The sequence below is a fragment of the Lathyrus oleraceus genome, chromosome 5 (genome assembly GCF_024323335.1).
Source record: "Lathyrus oleraceus cultivar Zhongwan6 chromosome 5, CAAS_Psat_ZW6_1.0, whole genome shotgun sequence".
Classification (NCBI taxonomy): domain Eukaryota; kingdom Viridiplantae; phylum Streptophyta; class Magnoliopsida; order Fabales; family Fabaceae; genus Lathyrus; species Lathyrus oleraceus.
The window spans coordinates 630,892,362-630,915,057 of record NC_066583.1 but is presented as its reverse complement, the minus strand read 5'-3'; the positions used below and the strand labels follow the sequence as shown (position 1 = coordinate 630,915,057).

General features: G+C 36.1%; 1 protein-coding gene across 1 annotated transcript; it reads right to left on the bottom strand.

Annotated features, from left to right (window-relative positions):
- Positions 1-8,174: 8,174 nt before the first annotated feature.
- LOC127083600 (multiple organellar RNA editing factor 3, mitochondrial) lies at positions 8,175-8,787 on the bottom strand. Its single transcript, XM_051023911.1, has 2 exons — positions 8,426-8,787; positions 8,175-8,335 (listed from the first exon to the last, which is right to left on the bottom strand). Exons 1-2 carry the CDS (start codon positions 8,785-8,787, stop codon positions 8,212-8,214), a joined length of 486 nt encoding a protein of 161 aa, XP_050879868.1. The 3' UTR covers positions 8,175-8,211.
- Positions 8,788-22,696: the final 13,909 nt, after the last annotated feature.

Below are 22,696 nucleotides of genomic sequence, written 5' to 3'. Positions count from 1 at the left end.
CTTTGGAACCAATCAAATGTATGTATTCAAATCCACATCTCATTTGATTTAATGTGTCCCTGCTATGCCTTCACATTAATATGTTTGTATATAACTTTTAGAATCCAATATATACTGTTTGATGTCAAAACTACAGGTTCCAGAAATGTATTTTCGGAGATATTCCAGAAATGTATTTCCGGAATAAATTTAATCATAAAATTATGGTGTGGTTCAAAAACAAATGAGTTGTATACGCATTGTGTGCGACTGGAGATGCATCTCCAGAATATGAGGACATTTATGACTTTTCACGAGGTTCCCTAGTAAATTATAGGGTGCATTAAGAAATCGCCTTATGTGATATACAAGTGATACTAGTTGATGGTTCTAGAAGACAATCTTGCACTAGATTCAGGTTGTTAGGTAGGTGAGTCAACATAAAATAATCTCTTTTTGATGCGTTAACTAGTTTGTTATAGAGTATTATATTATGTTATTTCTCTTATATACACTACAAAAAATAAGTGATGTAGCCAGAGAATTTTGCGTGGGGTCATCCATAAAAAAAAATTGACATTGTTGTAGGTTAACTCCTCGCAATGCAGAAAAAAACATAATTACGAGGGAACATCCCTCACAAAAGAGCGGGAAAAAAAACAAGTGTACAAATGGTCACCCCTCATAACACTTGTGGAGGAAAATAAAAAACATTTTGAAAATTTTCCGGTGGTTCAATGGAAGAAGGTTTGCAAGGGTCGCCCCTAGCAAAAGTTGAATGTTGATTTTGCGAAGGGGGGCCCAACAAAGTCCCACGTGTATTCATAATATTTCAGTCTTTTAGACCGTTGGCGGCGTGACAGACGAGGTAAAATGGTTGTGAGGGGTAACCCCAACAACATTTTATTGTCGCAGATTATGAGGAGTAGCCCCTAGCAAAATTTTATTTATTTTCATTTAAAAAAAATTCTCTTTCTCCGTCATTCACAATTCAAAAAATGTTTTCTCTTCATTCTCGCTCTCAGCCCTTCATCCTCATTCTCTCAACTCTACTATCTCCTCTGCAACTCACGCTTTCATTTTTTTTACTTTTGATTCTCAAATCCTCATCAATATGTCTCATTTTCTCAAATACATATTTAATTGCTTTTATTTTTTTAATTAATTTTTTAATATAAATATATTATTAATTATATATTAATATGCTTGCGAGTGTGTTGTTAGCTATGGTTAATATTATTAGTTAAGGATGAATATGCTTGTAAATATGTTGTTGATTTTATATTTGCTTTAAATATAATAATAGATTACTATGTAATTAATATTTTATGTAATAAAAAAATATCGTTACTTTTTTTAAAAATAAAATTTATTTTGAATTTTTTTAAGAACAATATATACTTAAAAAACAGTATATATTTTAAAATAGTAGATATTGTATATATTTGACAGAAATTTATTTAACATTGAATAAAATATATCTTGTTTATAATAAAACAATATGTATTTTTTAAAAAATTTATAGTTTTTTTATACTGTTTATTGTACTAGTAAAAAAATATAGGTGTGCATGTTCTCCCTGTAAGGGCAGTGGGACTCAAAGACCTTGGTAGGTTTATAACACAATATGATGGTTAGAGTTTACCTACAACGGCGAGAAGCCTTGTACGGTGGCGTTTTGAGGTAGTTTATGAGTCTTGCTCACGTGAGGTGAGAGACTCTACAGATGACCGATGACGCATGGGAGCAAGCGTATGATTATGACCACTCGTGGTGTTGTGACTTTAGTAAGCGTTATGCTCTTTTGGGATGTAAAGAATGATTTGTATGGATTTCGATATGTCCTTCTCTCCTACATTGGAGATGTATTTATAGAGGTCTCTATGGCCTAGGATTCTCTTGGGAAGGGTCACCTTCCACTCAATCAATGGTGGATCATTTAATCCTTATTTCCCAAAAAGTTACATGTCAGTTATTGATCCTGAATTCTCTCTACCCCATAAACGTCTTATCCCACATTTCCTACTATCGGACGATAGGAAATTCCTGGGGAGAGGTAATGCCTTCATTTGGGTGACATTCCCATGTCACCTTTCATGAAGCGGTCTAAAGTCATCTCCATAAGCAAAGCCCTTTAAAATTATAACACTACATATTCTCTCAAGCACGAGACCTTTGATAGAAGACAAGGTGTTTTAAGACCAGATCTCTAGGGAAGTATCATGAGAACCTGCATTCCTTATAAGTTCCTCAGGTGAGGCGTTCGACCTACATGATTATGACTTAGAGGTGGATAACGACTGAATTGCTTACAAAAACTACAAAAGATGTATTTAAGAATAAGCTCAGATGTTCTAGTTTACATGTTTTGTCCCTTTTATGTTTTTGGATTTGTTAAGGCTCAATAGCCTATTTTATATTTGTACTGTTAAGACAAATCTAATATTGTGCATCTCTGAATGTTGTTCATACAAACACACTAACCTTTGCATGATTAACTTTTGGATTCTTTTCTGGTGTGTTAACCCTTTAACAAATTATGGAGAGAAAAAGGACTAGGAAGTATTGCTAAGTGTTGAAGTAACACATGTTTTTGTTCGACAATGACCTCCTGGTAAGTACTAATGTTGTGCTTCATGTTGGAGCACCAAGCATGACATTTGATCCTGGTCCTTGTATCTGTGAAAATAGATATATCTATATTAATAGTATTCATTGCATATTACTAATTGGTTGTGTGTGCATGACTAAGTATGTGAATGATTGCATACTAATATATGTTAGTTAGAAGGATTGTATGCTACTAACTATGTGATACTAGATTCAGGCACGACTAAATCTGTGAATGATTGCATGATTGTTTGTTTGGTTTGGAGCAATTAAATGGATTATATGTAAGTATCTGAATGTTGATGCTTCTGACTTCTGTTGTTGGTGGTGCTTAACTTTGATACATGGAAGTTGTTGTTGTTTAAATGCTCTGAAGATTTAGTACATCTACTGGCTATCACTTGTTGTCATGGAAGAAGTACTATTTATGTTGAAGAGTTATTTTGCCACAATTCGCCAAAAGGGAAGATTGTTGTTCCTAGTGGATTAGTTCTTTGGGTTGCTTGTATTTAACAAAGCAACACCTTGGAGAAGTGTCCAAGTGTTCAAGATTGGTCTAGCTTTCTAAAGTTGTATGGAACTGTAAAAGCGACACATGTTGGGCGCGATGCTCCAACATGTTGGTACAACTTCTGGGCTTTATGCAACAGGTGCCAGAGTGTCGCGTTTTAACATAATCTTTTGAGAAGATTCAATTATTTTTTATTTATTGTTTTAACAATATGATTATATGATTTCTTGGACAGCTTTTGAAGATCAAATCATATTTAAAAGATATTTAAATTTTAATTTGTAAGAAAGCAAATCATATCTTTTTGTTGGAGCTAAAAAATAACTGCAGATTCTGGACGAAAATAACTGTAGATCCATAAGGAAAAAGTCCAAAGTTATTTTTCTATATAAGGAGCTCAAACCTACATTGGAAAGAAAGCCTTCACATTGAATATTTCATAGTGACGGGGTTTAGAAGAGGCCTTGTTATTTTTATGTACACCTCTATGTTTCAGTAACTTGGCATATAAGTTTGTCTAGTTGAGTTGTAAATTCAACATTGTTATGTACACCTCTATGTTTACGTAAATTGGCATAGAAGGTATGTCTAGTTGAATTGTAATATTCAACATCATCCATCTTGTTAGATTAAAGTTGATCCTAGGGTTTAGTGATTGTTATCTCCTATCACGGGTTATGTGATAGAGAAGAAAGTGAGTAGTTCTCATGTTTAGGGGAGACTCTAAATAAAAAAAATCATTTGTTAGTGTTAGGAAGTGGCGTTGAACAACATAAGATTTGTTGTTGCTTGTAAGTCTAATTATACTAAGGTACTAATAGTGAATTTCCTTTCTTGGGACTAGGTGTAGTTTCACCGAACTGGGTAAACAATTGATTGTATTCTTTATTGTTTTCTGTTTTATCAAATAGTACTTGTTATTATAGTGGTTTTAGTGTATCTTATCAAACTGATCATTGAAGCATTGAGTTAGACATTTGTCCCCTGAGGAACAAAACTTCAATTCGTCTTCCATTCCTTTTTAGTCTCCACATGCATAATGTTTCACCATCTAAATAGGGTTATATTATTATGCCAACCTTATTTCCTATGTCGGATACATTTAAATCCACACAAAAAGTTTTGATTAAATCCTTGTCATTATAAAGGGAATCAATGCTCGTCACTTCATCACAGAAAGTGGCATATTTAGAAGTTGTGATCACCATTAGTGGATTTGTTTGTCTTGAGTAAAGAGACATTAAATCAATATTTCTAGCATCATCGATATCACTTCATAATCTCCTAACATTTTCTCTTCCACAAACCTCCATTCTATTTTACCATAGCCATATTTTACACAATTTAAACAATGGGTCCATGAATCACATTGATCATAATCATACTCTCTAATGAAAACCATACTTATATTAAATAAAAAATAAAATGGAATAAATAAAATGTTTGAGCACGTGAGAAGAATTAGAGTTAGCACAAGGGAGTTTCTTCACAGAAACTTGGGAGAGGACAACATGAGTGGTAATGGAAAAGTGAAGGAATGATGAAAATTTTGTAACCAAGGATAATGAGTGGCCAACAAATCCTTATGCTTTATTAAAATCTCTAGTCTATAGGGTCTGAACCCCTAGTCTTTCAAATGCACAAGTTCTCAAGAGTTGCAATCCTTGCATTAGGGTAAGTGGAATATAAAGTGTTTACAATGTTCATTCAAATTGATTAGGTAAGGAATGAAGTTGGTGAGAGGGGTGTTGCTAAAGCACTCCGCCATTGACAACCTCATGCATGGGGAACTGTGTATCGATATGTCTATAACTACCACTGTATATTCGATTTTCCTTCTAAATTTAAAGCATTTTTCCCTTATAAGGTTCATGTTTGGGGGATTGTGCCTCTATACATGTATACCAACTTCTACAAAGCCCTTCATTATGGTCTGATCTCAGTTATGTGTACATAGAGGTCAAAAAAAGTTAAAAGATGGAATGGTGGAGATGGCAATGGACAAAGCTCAGTAAGGCAGACCCAATTTACATCTAATATTAGGTCAAGATTTGATTTTGATGTCAATGGTTGATATGCATGTCATAACTAGCAGTTATGAAGAGCTTTGCGTGCAGATGGTTGATCATATTTAAATAGACACTACAACAAACAAGACCTTAGACAGCGCTTTTTTTAGCCTTAGACAGCGCTTTAAAGCGCTGTCTAAACCTCCGCTGCTAAAGGTTTAGACAGCGCTTTTTTAAATCTTAAAAGCGCTGTCTAAGCCCCCCCCCCTTAGACAGCGCTTTGGCCAAAAGCGCTTTATAAGACCCTCTTATTTTAAATTTTTTAGGTATACCTTAGACAGCGCTTTTGAAAAGCGCTGTCTAAGCCCCACCCCCTTAGACAGCGCTTTGGCCAAAAGCGCTTTCTAAGACCCTCCTATTTTAATTTTTTTAGGTATACCTTAGACAGCGCTTTTCAAAAAGCGTTGTCTAAGCCCCCCCCCCCCCCCCCCCCCCCCCCTTAGACAGCGCTTTTGCCTAAAGTGCTTTCTAATCCCCCCCTTAGACAGCGCTTTTTACAAAAGCGCTGTCTAAGGTATACGAAATTTTTTGAAGCTTTTGTTTTAAACCACATTTTTTCCAGGTTTATAAACCAGAATTTCTACCTGTTTTCAACCAGATTTTGACAGACAATTATCACATTTTATATATGCCATTTTGGCCTTTTTTTCTACCAATTTTTGGCTAACAAATATATATATATACCAATTCAAACCAATTTTGCCTTAAATGTATCAAAATATATACAAATTTATGTACACATTTACAAGTCATAACATATACTACAAATGTACACATTAATTACACAAATTTATGAACAAACATTGAGCTTTATCATGAATTGACACCACTCCTCTTTGATTTCGTCCACTTGATCCTTTGTATAAAATGCACACTTGAATTCATCAAAGTACTACATAATAATATCTCGCATAAACCTCAACATGAAATACCCGCAATCTATTTGATTACGTTGTTGAGGACACTACATATGAAAAAAAATATGGATTATAAATCCTAAGTTTTATCAAGTGTCATCACTAATATAATAAAAAATGTGGTAATTAAAAATATACCGCCACTTTAATCCATGTAATGGAGTTGGCGCCCCTCCTTGAGGTTTGGATATCTCGTTGGGCCCTATCTCCTTTTAGAAAAAGATATTTGTTTCAGTTTTTCCAGTTTTAAAATGCAACAAAGTTAATATGAATTCAAACTTTCACTGTTTGTTCCATACATGAGTTACGGAATCAAATTGTATCAAGTTACGGCTTGACTTAAGATAGAGATTGCAAATTCATTCCAAACAATGACTTACTTGTGTCTCTGCTTCTTGTCTCATCCGACTATACCGCTGAGCAAGATGACGAGCATCCTCCAAAGGTGGGCCGATGATCATTTGTCTCAAAGGATCCAAAACCTGGAAACTGAAACCATTTGATTCATGCTTCTCTCCTCTAATTTTACAATAATGTGAGTAGTAGATTACCTCCCTCAAGGATTTCAAATATAAAAAAGGCCTCTTATGGTATCAAACAAATCAATATCCACGATATATATTTGAACATGTGCAGAAGAGTGTCGAGAAAGGTATGTAATTATGTATGTTCGATAAGAATTAAAAACAGGGGACCATATAGGTTTTCAAAGTAAGAGGTCACTGCGATATTTCAAAAGCTTAACAGATGTTGGTATAATTTAACCTGACATAAAAATCTTTTTTGCAAAAGCAATTTGACAATTCTAAAAGATCACATGTTGAACTTCCATTAAAACTTATACACCAAGACAACATATTAAAAGTTGACCTGGGAAGATAAAAGTCGGTTCAATTCTTCGTGCTCCTTTTCTACATGCTTGCGAGCATCGCCATAAACTGATGCTGCTTTAGCCAATATGTTGTCACTGTTGTTCTCTGCTCCGTATCTACAGCACTCCTCAGAAAGTTTTGTTCCTGTCTACCAAAACTATTGTTAATGAGGATTTACTCACAAACCACTAGTGAATAAACAAAACTGTACAGTGATTCTAATTCCAACACATGCCATCACGACTCATCAGAGTAAACTGAATTTGCAGGAAAAACAAACAAAATCTAACTTTCACATGTTTCAATATGCTTATAAGCTATAGCCGTAAATGTTTCTGCTGCTTTAACAATTTCTTTTTGGAAATCCTGGATCAGATGATAGTTTTGAGCATGTCAATATGCTTATAAGTTACTAGTATAACCTATAGCAAGCTAATGAATAATCTAGAAAAGAACAGAAAACGTATACTCTGCCGGCACGGGTAGCTCTGTACAACTTCTCCATATGTTGATGTCTCTGCAATTCAACCTCATCAATGACCACAACATCTGAGCTCTCGTAACCGCTACCGCTGAACTGTTTAATTACAGCCTGGTAAAACAAGTAAATAAACTTAGATCACAAACTGAATCTAAACATCAAGCTCTACAGCAACAAAGAAACAATAATTCAGTTCAAGAAAACAAAACACCGCATCTTGATGGACCTAAATCCAACTCATACAGCACCAATTTCAAATGCGTGTCAGAAAAATGAATCGCAATGAAAAAAAAATCATTGTCAATTTCAGCAAGGCAAACGTAAACCCGAACCTGTTGCTGTTTGGCAACTTGGTCTCTTAGCTTGCTAGCTTGTTTCCTGAAAGCGGCCATGGCATGCAATTTTGTATTCTGACGTTAATGGTGCAGATAGAAATAGAAATCGGATCCAATGTTATATGAGAAACTCAATCAAAGAATTAGAAATTGATTTCACGCGCTCGCTAGCTACTTACACTAAGCTTCCAAGTCTCAACAGAGTGAAGGATTCAGTTTCTTCTTTTGAAAAAGGAGACAGCGAATGAGTGAAAAAATTACAAAAATATAAATAAAATATAAATTGTTCTTTTATTCTTTATTCATTTTCTGTTTTTTAATTAATAGATTTTTTTAAGCAATATAAAATTTCCAATCAAACAAACATTAGCACAACAGCATTCACAACAAAACACTAATTACAAAACTCATAAGCTAAATTGAGATTGGTGAATCAGCTAAAAAGGAACAAGAAAACAATCACCTTTGAGTTTATAAGAAAGCTCTTCCGAAACAAGAGCACCAAAACCTGTATAAGTAGTAGTAGAAACAGAGTATATCTTCTTCTTAGCCTCTTCCTCACTACTACAAAAAAATCAAAACAATAAAAATTAGAAACCAGATTTAAAAAAAGTGCTAACAAAGTATGAGAAAAAGTGAAACCAACGAAACCTTCCGAGAACTTGAGCTAGGGTTTTGACATAGCTATTAACCATTTCATCTTCAGAGGGTTTAGGATTATCAGGAAACTCCATAACAATGAGCCAGTGCTCGTAGTCACAGCCATCAAGAAGAATCGTTTCCTTTGGAGGACGGTTGCTCCAATTTGGGGATGGATCGTTCAACGGAGAATAACCCGAACCCGATGATTTCAACCGAACAGGGAACGAGTGAGGGACGGGTAGGGTTTGTTTGGGAGAAGATAACGCAAAAGCGAAACGTGTGCGGCTGCGAGAAGCGATTCCAGATGATGATGAAGAAAGAGCTCGTGAGAGAGTGGAGGCTAACGTGCGCCTGGCATTGGAGTACACCATTTTCCGACTGCCACTGCTACTTACCAGCGATATGTAGTGTAACCTATTCAATTTTTAAAGAGAGAAGGTAAGAAGTAAAATAATTTTTTATATTAATTGTCTTTTTTCAAAAGAAAAGAAATTGTGTAGAGAAAAAATGTTGTTTATTTTTAAAAATATTGCAATACTCTAATATTTAATTTTAATTAGACCTTAGACAGCGCTTTTGTGGAAAGCGCTTTCTAAGATATGCCTTAGACAGCGCTTTCCAAAAGCGCTTTCTAAACCCCCACCTTAGACAGCGCTTTTGGTTTTAATTTTTTTTTTAATTGAAAGACTTTAAACAGCGCTTTCTCAAAAGCGCTGACTAAGGTCTATATTTAAAAGCGCTTTCTAAAAGCGCTGTCTAAGGGGGGGTCTTAGACAGCGCTTTCTAAAAGCGCTGTCTAAGACCCCCCCCTTAGACACCGCTTTCATTATTTTTTTAGAACATTTTCCGTGTTTTATTTTTATTTTAACCTTAGACAGCGCTTTCTTTTAAAAGCGCTGTCTAAGATGCGCTGTTAAAAAACCTTTTTGGCGTAGTGAGATCATATAATCATTAAGTTTAGATAAGAGAAAATAAGTTAATAATTATCAGGATCGTTACAGAGGTTTCATTAAGTTTTGGTTGTATTATCAGCTTAGTTACAAAGGTGCATTTTTTATCGGTACAATGCTCAACTCAATTTTAATCATCAATAAAGATTGACTTAGTTAATAAAAAATTGAATCACTCGAAAGATCGTAAATTTAACTCTTATTGCCAATATGAGAACTTCTTTTAATATTCACTAAATTTACAACTTTTAACAAGAATATTCTACCTTTATTTAATCTTTTAGCTTGTGTCATAAAAGCACATATTAATATTATCCTTAAGAAAATGAATGCTCAACAATATATATATATATATATATATATATATATATATATATATATATATATATATATATATATATATATATATATATATATAAAAGAATAAAATAAACAAAATAAGATAGAGAAGAAAAAATAAATATTGAATAAAAAAATAGCAAAAAGATAATATAAATCAAAATAAAATAACAAGGGAAAACTACCAAATAAGACAATTAGACATGATGATGAATTGGAGGAAAACTAAATTAAGCATTGGCAGGTACAAAATCAATTTATATGACCTGAAATTACATAAAAGTTGAAAAAGAAAGAATCAAGTTGCAATCAACTAGCCATTACTATTGACTTTTGGTGTGTGAATGATTAAAAATATACTACTATAATAAGTAGCTGGTGATTGGTAGTTACAATTAATACTGAATATAAACTTGTAAGTTAATTAATTATTTGTGTTAGGCTTTTGAGTAACGAATAATTTGGTAATACAGCAAGTTTGTATGACAGACCATGGGTCATGATAAGGACGTCAGAATAATCGTATTGTGGCCGTCCGATGTGAGTTCATGATGACCACTCATAGACGGCATCAACAGAATTGACTCGACCATAGCATCATTCATTTTCACAAGTTTTCTTTTAGCATGTTAGACAAGAATAATAAAGTCCTTATATCACATACACTTTCTTATTTAGTCATATATAAATAAAATCTACCTAATAAATACCCCATAATAACTTTCACGTTTCCATTTAAAACAAGTATTCAAAACACATTTTCCATATTCTAGGGTGACGGATCTAACTAAAAACATGCTCGTTTTATACATGCATAATTAATAATCAAATTCTTAATTTAATTTAATGTTACAATTTAGTTTGTTAAGTAAAAAATATTATTCCTTAACTTTATTTATGTTACTTTATTTGATTTTTCCTGTCAATTTTTATAAAAATAAAATTAAGTTCTGGTGACGTGATGTAACCTAAGGTCATTAGTATAAATCTGAATTAGTATATATAGTAAAAATGGATACACTGTTTAAATTGCGAGAGTTTTATTTTTGGAGGTTGCTATTGGTGCACAGAAGGAAGAAGATGAAGATTGAAGAGAGAGAAGAGAGAAAAATTGTAACTAATTTTTTCTACTGAAAATGATTACATTAAATTTTGTTACAATTGAAAACTCTCTTTTGCTTATATACACACATTCAAACTAAATGAAATTTTAATGCACACCAAATTAAATCTAACTTAAATGTGAATTTGGATTACACTTTAACATCATCCCTTAATCCACATTCAAGACTAAAATCAACAACATTAATTTCATGCCTCAATTGGATAAAATGTTCAGTCTTGATAGCTTTAGTTTGAACATCTGTCAGCTGCTCCTGAGTACTACAATGAACAACTTCAAGCACCCTATTCTGAACTGGTTTCTCAGAAAATGACACTTTGTGTCAATGTGCTTGCTTACTCCATGCAACATTGGATTTTTGGCAAGACTTATAGCTGATTTTTGTCAATCATTAACTTCACATGCTTGCTCACCTTGATCTTCAGATCCTGCAGCAAGTTCAGAATCCACACAGCTTGATAAGTAGACAAAACACCTGCAATGTACTCAACTTCACAAGTTGACAATGCAATCACTGGTTGCTTCTTGCAGCACCAAGAAATGAGATCTCCCATATACTTAAAGAAATATCAAGATGTACTTCTTATGTCAACTCTATCTCCACACCAATCATATTCTGAATAGCACATCAACTCTGAATTAGATTCAACACAATAAGGGAACAAAAGTCCATACTTTATAGTCCTCTTAATAGATCTCAGGATTTTGATAGCAGCTTGGTAATGTGACCATTTTGGTATGTTCATAAACCTACTCATCATTCCAACTGCATAACAGATATCAGGCCTAGTATTACAGAGATATCTCAATGAGCCCATCAACTATTTAAAAGTTGTAGCATCCACATCATCACCCTCAACATCAGAATCAAGCTTGTGATTTATTTCAACAGGTGTGATTGTAGGCTTGAAGTTTGTTAGCTCAAATCTCTTCAGAAACTCAAGTTCATACTTCAGTTGATGCAAGATTATCCCCTTATCTGAGTACATAATCTCCATCATTGGAAAATATGTCATATTTTCTAGATCAATCATCTCAAACTCCTTCATCATCACCTTCTTGAATTTATCTATCTCATTTGAACAACTCCATGTTAGTAATATGTCATCAACATAGAGACACACAAGAATCATATTGCTATCAGATGTATGTTGAACATAAATATCATACTCCATCTCACATTTCCTGAATCCTTGAAGCTTGAAAAATGAATAAATTTTCATATTTCAAGCTCTAGGAGCTTGTTTCAGTCCATACAATGCTTTATGCAACTTGTACACAATCCCTTCCTGATTCTTTTTCACAAATCCAGGAGGTTGTGATACATAAACTTCCTCTTGTAAAATACCATTCAAAAATGCATATTTTACATCTAAATGTATCAGAGACCAATTTTTATTAGTAGTTATAGAAATCACCAGTTTGATAGTTTCATGTCTAGCTACAGGAGCAAACACCTCAGATTTCTGTAGAAATCCTCTAGCTACTGACCTTGCTTTGTGTTTGCAAATTGATCCATCTAGCTTAAGTTACCTTGTAAACCCATATCACACTGATGGATTTCTTTTCTTTGGAAGCTCAGTCAACTCCCAAGTCTTGTTTCTTTCTATAGCCTCAAGTTCTCCCTTCATGGACTTCAGCCACACTTTCTCCTTGAGAGCTTCTTCAGTTCTAACTGGTTCAGAGTCTACCAATATGGTACACTAAATGATTTCCCTTTCATAGTCTATCTCAGTATCTTACAACATGTCAAACACTGCAAATATTCTTGGTATTTGTTTGACTCTTTGTGGTCTTTGATCTTGTTCAGAATCTTCTTCAGATGTTGGACTACCTTCAGAGTATGGTCCACCTTTAGAGGCATGACCACCTTTAGAAGCATGATTACCACCAGAGTCCAGATCGTCATCAGAATCTGGATTAGAATCAGATTCACCTTCAGATTCGTATTCACCTTTAGACTCTCCTTCAGTATCAGAGTCACCTTCAGAATCTAACTCATCTTCGGACTTAGAATCTCCTTCAAAGGAAGATTCTCCTTCAGAGTCTGAAATTTTCTTCAGAAGTTAACTCAGGTGTTGACATTACACAAGAGTTGGATTGAGACTTGTTCCAATCTCATGCTTCTGATTCTTTGACAATGGCATCTCTGTTGAATTTAACATTGTTAGTAATTGGACAATAGAGCTAAAGCACATGTACTATGGTACCATACAAGCAACATGACTCTGCTTATGTCATTCAACTTTCTTCTCTTAGCATCTGAAACATGTTTATAGTAAACATAAGCAAACACCATCAGATGGCTCACACTTTTCTTATATCTAGTCCACTTCTCAAGAGGAACAATTTCCTTCAGCTTCTTGGTTGGACATCTGTTTAGCACATATGATGCAGTGGTAACAACTTCAACCCACAAGGTGTGGGGGAGTTTCTTCTACTTCAACATGCTCATTGTCATATCAAGAAAAGTTTTGTTTCTTCTTTCAACAAGACCATTGTGTTGAGGAATATATCGAGCAATAACTTTATGCTCAATTCCATTCTCCTCACAGAACCTTCTGAACTCTGTAGAGTTGTACTCACCTCCACCATAAGTTCTAACAATTTTCAGCTTCTGACCACTTTGTTTTTTAGCCTTCACCTTGAACTTCTGAAACTCAACAAACACCTCATGCTTAAGCTTGATGAGCGTTACCCATGTCATTCTTGTGAACTCATCCACAAATGACACAAAATACTTGTTTCCTCCAAGTTAAGGTACTTTAAATGATCAACATACATCAGAATTCACTACTCCTAAAGCATGTTTTGCTCTTGGAGCCACTTCTGATGCAAATGGAAATCTAGGTCGCTTGCCTTCATGCATATCTCACACGACTTATTAGGCTTCACAATCTTAGAATGCCATATACCAGCTTTTTAGAACTCAGATACCATAAGCTTCTAAAGTTTAGATGCCCAAATATCATGTGCCACAACTCACTGTCACCTTCTGCACTAAGGCATTTAGTTTCAGTTGTTACCACATTCACCTTGAAGATTATGTTGCTTCCCTGTTTATACTCCATAAATAGCTTCTGATCAAAATCATGCGACTTCTAGAGATTGTCCTTCATAATAACTAAGAAACCTTTCTCAATTAAATGACTTACATTCATTAGATTGCTCTTCATGCCAGGAGCATACCAAACATCTTTGATTAGAACAATTTTTCCATTCTTCATTTTGACCTTGACATTTCTCATTCCTTTAACATTTAGATATGTTAGTTGTAATTTTACGTGTCGGGTTTTTGTTATCGTATCCACAGGGATTGTAAGATATCACCGCCGTTCGATGGTTGTATTAATCTTAGCTCAATGTAACAATAGGGTTTTGGTTGGTTGTCACGTTATCTTGCATAAAAAGGTAATAAATTGCGGTAAAAGTTTGATTTGAATAAATGAGAAATATTGCCAAAGTTTGGGTTCGATGATCACTTTGCATGTATTTGTTGATAAATCATTTCACAAAGTCCTCCCAATATGTTTCTCTCGAACACATATTGTGAGTTTTCCCATTTTGATTCATTGTTTCTCTCGAACACAATCTATCAAAATGACAACTTTTTGGTTCAACCTTATGGTGAACAAAATCATTCATTACTATCTCTAGCTAACAAACAAGATTGGATGAAAACCTAGGTCAAGAGTTGGTAAACATCTCTCGATCATAAACCAACACAAAGAGTTTTAAATAGAAACAAAGTTTTCATCATATATTCACCATTAAAGAGTTTACACATGAAGATCCTTACATTTACACGCAAAGCTAGTAATCACCTACATCTAACCTTGACAAATGGATGACTTAGCTACTCATTTTCATGGTAGCTTGGTCGGCAAGTTTCGGAAGAAGGTTGATCAACATCCGAGTCGAATAATCGAGATTGGATGGGAATCCACCTTCTTTTTGTAGAAGATGGTTACAAGATGAAGAGAAATGAAATCTAGGGCATAAAAGATCCTAAGAACAATGCTGGAAAATATCTCTAAGAAAGTACAAAAGTGGAAAAATTAGGTAAAACTAAGGTATGGCTCTCAAAAGTGGCACTTGCTACTTATAGAGCTATACTGGGCTGTCATGCTCGCTAGGCGAGCAGAATGGCTCGCCTAGCGAGGGTCAAATTGAGGCACAAGAGGCACCTGCGCCCAGAGACACAGTCTATCTCAGACTGTCATGTTCGCCTAGCGAACAAAACCTTCGCCTAGCGAAGGGCACACTTCAACCCTCGCTCCAACGAGGTTGAGAGGTTTGGCTACTGGAATGCTCGTTGGGAACTCGCTAGAGCCTCGCCTAGCGAGTGAGTGCTGGCTGCGCTTTTCACCAAAACTGAACGAACTCGCTACCACCTTCGCTAGCAGCTCGCCTAGCGAATTTATTGATATTTTACTGGAGCTTTTCGCTGGGCGCTCGCCTAGCGAGTGCTTCGCCACAGCCCTCGCCTAGCGAGCAGGCTGATGAATGCTTGATTTCTTTGGTTCCTTTGCCAACTTTCTTGTGTCTTCATTTTCAATTATTTCATACCTTCTTCCTGCATAATAACACACAAATCAAAGGTACCAAGATCGTTTATCAATGTAATGCATTTCATATAAAACAAAGGTGGTTTTTGACAATTTAGCAAGGAAATGGAGTGAAAGATGCCCACATATGATAGCTCAAATAAGCACTTTTGGGCATCTAACAACTCTCCCCAACTAGATTCTTGCTTGTCCTCAAGCAAAGTATGCCCCTTGAAGGACAAGAGGATTTGCTTTAAGAAAAAGGTTTCTCCGAAGTTGGATAAAACGGCTCAAACACAAGCGACTCAGCATATACAAGTTTCCAACGGTTCGAATAAAATAATACACAAGAACTAAAACTTAATAGCTATGCGAAATATTTATCTATCTACAACAATATTATTCTGAATGAATCACCCTATCTCTCCTCTTCGAATAAGGAATGAAGAATTTACGCGTTTGCAACCGCGGGAATAATCTCACTCTCTAACAAATAATGAAGAAATCAATTCGATTCATACAATGTCTAACAATTATAAATGGTAATGTGGAAGCACGAAGATCACTAAGGGCTTTTCGGTTGAAGCTTGGTCAGGTTAACAAACAAGGGTCATTTCTAAGGCCATTGAAAACGAAATTGCCGATGCAAAAGAGACATTCACTGTACACATATTCACACATCTCGACTTCGTTCCATTTGTTTCTTATTTGAAACCTTCACAACTCTTATTTCACAATTCAATTTTTATTTTTCACTATTTTTCTTCCAAGCAAGCATTCATTTTCATTCTTTCTATTTTTGTTCTTTTCTTTCACATCATATTTACAAAACAGATGTTTCTTTTCTATATTTTTATTTTCAATGCTTGCTTGGTTTTTCATTTTTTTCCAAGAGTTGTGGTACTTACCGATTCTCCCCAACTTATTTCTTACTCACCCTACGTGAATGCTCTTAAATTTTTACGGCAAAAGAACAATAATCAAGATTTTCCGAGTTGTAAAAAAAAGATTTTTGAAATCTCGCTTTATTTCAAGCTGAGATTCAACTGTTTAAGCTCAAAGGGGTTAACGAATACTCTCTCTGCTCACAGGTAAGTTGTTTTTGGATGTAGTTGTGCTCGATAGAAACAAGTGCCTTGATCATTTCTAATTGCTTCCACATATTCACAATAATAAAAGACAAAGCATGAATCAAATGAATCAACAAAACTTATTAGAATCCAGCATTTAAGTGTACAATGGAGGTTTCCTCACAATTTGTGGTTTTAAGTTCTAGATGACACATTCATTCAATTATGTTGCAAAAAGACAATATTCAATTTACCAAAAAGAGTAAAGTTCTTAATGCATTCTAAAATTCTAGCCGGAGGTAACCATGTACCTTAGCCTCATTCACTTGTTTATTCTTATCATTGCCATCCAAGTTCGGATGCACCTTCATTGGGTACTTCTTTGAGGAGCAACCAATCTAGAAGGTTTGCCACTCAATCAACCAAAAATTTATTAAACAAACAAAATTAAAAACATAAATAAATAACATTACTGAAAATTTAAAATTTGTTCATGGGGGACAAAACACCCCAAAAGTACAAAACCAAAGTCAAAATACAGAATCCGAAAATACAATAGAAATAAACATAAAAACTGAAAAATACAACAACTTAACCCTCCAAGGGCTCAGAATCCTCCTCGCTACCGGCTTCAGAACCGGTAGCCTCATCATCCTCAGCATCATCATCATCATCAGCTGCAGCACCTGAAGACGCACCAGCGCCCGCCCCCTCACCATAGACAGGCCTGTCCACAGGCCAGTTGGCGTTAAGCAGAAACTGCTCACGCGTCATCAAGGCATGAGCACCACTTCCCTGCAGCTGTAACCGCTGCATAGAGTCGTGCATATCTATCATGGCTCTCTGGGATGCCGCCATCCATTCAAAACTATAATCACACACAGCCTGCAGGTAAGGATTTAGTCCAGGAGTAGAAGTACCAGGACCATCAGAAGCCCGGGTACTCTCTGTAGCTGCACTGCCTCTGGCATTCTTCGCTCTACAATATTTGGCCACGTACCGGTCATCGATAGGTGGCGGGATCCTTACCTGACCCCGAGACGGTAGTTTCACCTTTGCCTGAATGCACAAACTCATGATCAAGCACGGGAAAGCTAGGGGACAATTCACACAAGCCCCCGACTTTAGCCCGCTTTCGATCACGGACTTAAGCTCATTAGCGATGATCCTCGCCACATCGATCTGGACGTTGGAGAGGATACTGTGAACCAAATGTGCCACTGGGATCGGCACTGTAGACGTGTGGGACTTTGGATGGATGTTTGTTAGAACCAAAAGCAGTATCAGTTGAGCCATGGGAGTCATGTCCTCCCTGTGATACCTCATTGGAACCCCAGATGGGTTCAGCTCAACAGATTTCCCCCTTAATAGCAGGGCGGCAGAAATGGCTGGAACATCCCGGTGAAGCCGTAGGTCAGTGTGGTATGTGTCCCTCTCTTCAGCTCCCAGCTGGAGCGGTTCCCCAAGGACTCGGTTGATGGCATCCCGATCAAATGCAACTGGACGCCCGGCCACTCTAGATATCCAAGTAAAGGGCTCGTCGTCATCAGGCAGTGCGTTTGCATAAAACTCACGCACCGTTGCTATGTCATAATGCTCAAGTGGGGAAATTAACCGATCCCACTTCACAGTGTCCATCAACCCGGCAAATGCTCTGTTTGTGCCTTGGGGGTTGATGAGGAATCGCTTCTCCGGAAGAATTTTCCGTTTCTCCAGAGAAATGTACCTGGCGGCCTGCTTCGAGCCGACAAATTTGTCGTTATCAAACTGGATAGGTACAGACCGGGAAGTGTTTCCTCCCTTTCTTTTCTTTGACGCTCCAGACCTTGATTCCATCTGCAAAATATAAAAGGAAACAACACACACCAAACAGATTAGACAGCAAAACCATTTTTTAAAAGACTGTCAGGCTCGCTGCTGCTTCGCCTAGCGAAGTGGCAGCGAATGCTCGCCCCAGGTTCGCCTAGCGAGTGCTAGCGAACCTTACGGGTTTTTGGGGTTTTCAGCATGTTCAAAGAATATTTCCCAAAACCCATACTCTAATGGTTTCAATTTCAGAACCTAATGATTTATCGATTAAACAAACGTTCTATGGCTATTGGGGATTACACATTTACATGCAAAACCTAAAATCCCCAATTCCAAAACCTAAAATCCCAAATTGCAAAACCTAAACTCCCTCATGCAAACCTAAAGTTTCCCATACCACAACTCATCCTAATTGTCATTCAAATTGGAAATACAGAGTTCAAACATAAAGAAAATGTAGTAGGGCAAACCTTAGTTACAGTGATAGATTGAAATGTGAAGTGGAGTAGGGTTTGCAATCTCCAAATAGGGAACCAAGTTGTTAGTGAGAGAGATGCAAATGAGAGAGTGTGGAGAGCTCTGAAAAAATTTCCTCAGCAGAGTCGATAAACAGAAAAATTGTGTTTGGGGCAAAATGAGTGCCTTGATGAGAGTTTAAATAAGTGCTGTCATGCAGCGCTCGCTGCTGCTTCGCCTAGCGAGCAGCTAGCGAATCAGCTCGCTACTGCCTCGCCTAGCGAGTAGCTAGCGAGAATGACAGCAAATGCCTTTTCAAAGGCAGCAATTCATGTTCATACAACATGGTTTTAGCACTAGGAAACCCAACACAACACAACACAAAAAATAGTAAATACTTACAATGTTGGGGTGCCTCCCAACTAGCGCTTGTTTAACGTCGGCTAAGCTCGACGGCACTACGCCAAAAATGACTTTTAACAGCGCATCTTAGACAGCGCTTTTAAAAGAAAGCGCTGTCTAAGGTTAAAATTAAAATAAAACACGGAAAATGTTCCAAAAAAATAATGAAAGCGCTGTCTAAGGGGGGGGGGGGTCTTAGACAACGCTTTCTAAAAGCGCTGTCTAAGACCCCCCCTTAGACAGCGCTTTTAGAAAGCGCTTTTAAATATAGACCTTAGTCAGCGCTTTTGATAAAGCGCTGTCTAAAGTCTTTAAATTAAAAAAAAAATTAAAACCAAAAGCGCTGTCTAAGGGGGGGGGGGGGTATAGAAAGCGCTTTTGGAAAGCGCTGTCTAAGGCATACCTTAGAAAGCGCTTTCCACAAAAGCGCTGTCTAAGGTCTAATTAAAATAAAATTTCAGACTCCATTTCTATTTTCGTTCTCTGTTCTTTTGTTTTCCCTCCTGCGAACGTTGAAACCCTAACAGCGAAAACCATAACAGCGAACACGAATACACTTCCATTTTTCGGTTTCAATCATTGAACGTGTTTGAAGAATCGTACGTGTCTCGACATTTGGGTGTTGACTTCGTTTTTCGTTTCTACTGTTCTTCATTTTTTGCGGTATGTTCTTCAATATTTCTTCATTTCTTCGTTTCTACTGTATAATCTTGTTGAGAATGTTGAGAATGTTTATAATCTTGTTGAGAATGTTTATAATCTTTCGGTAGTTTACTAATGTTGAGAATGTGCATAATCTTGTTGACTGAGTTTAGTGTATTATTCTTTGTAAATAACTTCATCAGTATTTTTCATGCTCTGTTATTTTGTTTGGTTCAATGCTTGCTCTTTTTGTTTGTAAAATACACTGTTGATGCTCAATTGCCAACCCTAACTGAATGAGAAATAAAAAGGTAGGTAGGTAGTATTAAATTTCATACATTGTTTTGTTACAGTGTCTGTGTCTACTTGACTTTAAACTCTAAATATCATTTTGGATTTAGATGTTCAATATTGTTCAAACTTCATGTTTCCTTAGTGATTATACTTGAAGATTGAATAGGTAGTTTTTTTTCTTTTTAACTGTGAAAGTGTTGTTCATCTCACTTTCATTCTAAAGGAACAAGATTTCTCCCATAAAATGATTGAACGAACTCTAATATAGTTATAGGTATAGTTATAGGTATATTGTAATAGAAAAAGTTTGATTCTTGTAATATAAAAAATGAAAGTGATGAGGTAATTAAAGTTGGTATATTGGCGTATCGGATACGTTATTGAAGTTTATATTAACATTGGTTATGTATAGGTTTTTGAAGTTTAAAATGAATTGAACTTTATAATTGTTAGGATATTCAAAGATACTACCTTAGTTATGTATTTTCGTCTGGATTAATTGTTTACTTTAATAAGTAGGAAAACCATGGATAAAACATGGATCTGTGCCGATCGAATGACCAAAGAGTACGAGAGTGAGGTTTTGGAATTCGTTAAGTATGCTGTTCAACACGCTGAAAACCCCAGACGAATGCATTGTCCTTGCTTGCGTTGTTGTTATATTGGTAAGGTTGACGCACATGGATTGAAATCGCATTTGCTGAGGCATGAAATTGATCAAAGTTATCAGTGTTGGATATTTCATGGTGAGAAAATTAACGAGAATGTTGAATCGAGTGGAAAAAGTAATACGACCTATGCTTCATACGACAAAGACACGGAAACATACGATTGTGATCGAGTTGAAGAGATTGTAGAAGCACTGGAAGAAGATCTTCATGATTGTCCTGAAATGTTTGAGAGGATGGTAAGCGATGCAGAGAAACCGTTGTACAAAGGTTGCACTAAATTCTCAAGACTTTCTGCGGTATTAAAGTTGTACAACTTAAAGGCGGGCAATGGATGGTCGGATAAAAGTTTCACAGAGTTGTTGGCCCTTATGAGAGAAATGCTACCGGATGATAATGTTCTTCCTAATCGAACCTATGAGGCAAAAAAATGTTGTGCTCTATTGGCATGAGCTATGATAAGATACATGCTTGTCCTAACGATTGCATTTTGTTTCGTAACGAATATGCAATGTTAACTGAGTGCCCTAAATGCGGTTTGTCTCGATATAAGAAAAAATTATCTCCCGCAAAAGTCTTATGGTATTTTCCGATAATTCCGAGATTTAGGCGCATGTTTCGTAGTGAAACCGATGCAAGACATCTTACTTGGCATGCAGATGAAAGAATTATTGATGGAAAGTATCGGCATCCGGCTGATTCACCATAGTGGTCGAAGATTGATAATGATTATCCTGAGTTTGGATCAGAAGCAAGAAACCTTCGATTGGCATTATCTACTGATGGAATGAACCCACATGGTCTTCAAAGTATCTCACATACCACATGGCCTGTGATTCTTATGATTTATAACCTACCTCCGTGGCTATGTATGAAGCGTAAGTACATGATGTTATCTATGTTAATCTCTGGGCCTAAACAACCAGGGAATGACATAGACGTATACTTGACACCTCTGATCGAAGATTTAAAGATTTTGTGGGAGAATGGTGTGGAGGTTTATGATGGATATAGGAAAGAAAGTTTCAATTTGTGGGCGATGTTGTTTGGCACAATTAATGATTTTCCAGCATACGGGAATCTATCTGGGTATAGCATTAAAGGTCAACGTGCGTGTCCTGTTTGTGAAGACGGAACCGATACGATTCGATTGGAACTTTGCCAGAAGAATGTGTTTCTCGGTCATCGTAGATTCTTACATTCTAAACATCACTACCGTGGGTGGAGAAAAGCATTCAATGGAGACACCGAACATCGTAGAGCTCCACCCGCATTGTCAGGTGAACAAGTTTTTGAAAAGGTGAAAGATGTGCGTACTGAGTTTGGCAAGCCTTTTGCACATAAGATTGTGAAAGGTGGGTGGAAGAAAAGGTCGATATTTTTTGAATTGCCATATTGGAAGTCTTTGTACGTGAGACATTTTCTCGATGTTATGCATATTGAAAAAAACGTATTTGAAAGTGTTATCGGTACATTACTCAATATAAAAGGCAAGTCTAAGGATGGCCTTAAAGCAAGGGAGGACATGTTAAAAATGGGAATGAGAACTGAATTAGCACCCGTGAAGAAAGGAAGACGAACATATCTACCACCTGCAGCTTTTACTTTATCTAGAAAGGAGAAAAAAAATTGTGTAAGTCTCTGAGTGAAGTTAAGGTTCCAGAAGGATACTCATCTGATATCAGAAGACTTGTTTCTATGAAAGACCTCAAGTTGAAGAATTTGAAGACACATGATTGCCATGTTATAATGGAACATTTTCTACCGATAGGTATACGTTCTATTTTGCCAGAAAAAGTAAGAAGTGCCATAACTAAATTGTGTTTTTTCTTTAGGTCAATTTGTAGTAAGGTGATCGATCCCGAGATCTTACCAACACTACAAAAAGAGATTGTAATTACCTTGTGTGAGCTTGAAATGTATTTTCCTCCGTCTTTTTTTGACATAATGGTTCATTTAGTTGTTCATCTTGTGAAAGAG

Bases quoted from the DNA above. Each gene is read 5' to 3' on its own strand.
- LOC127083600 (XM_051023911.1), bottom strand. From the start codon at position 8,787: ATGGTGTACTCCAATGCCAGGCGCACGTTAGCCTCCACTCTCTCACGA. The intron at 8,336-8,425 runs GTTTCGTTGGTT...TTTTTGTAGTAG, and splicing joins CTAGCTCAAGTTCTCGGAAG to TGAGGAAGAGGCTAAGAAGA.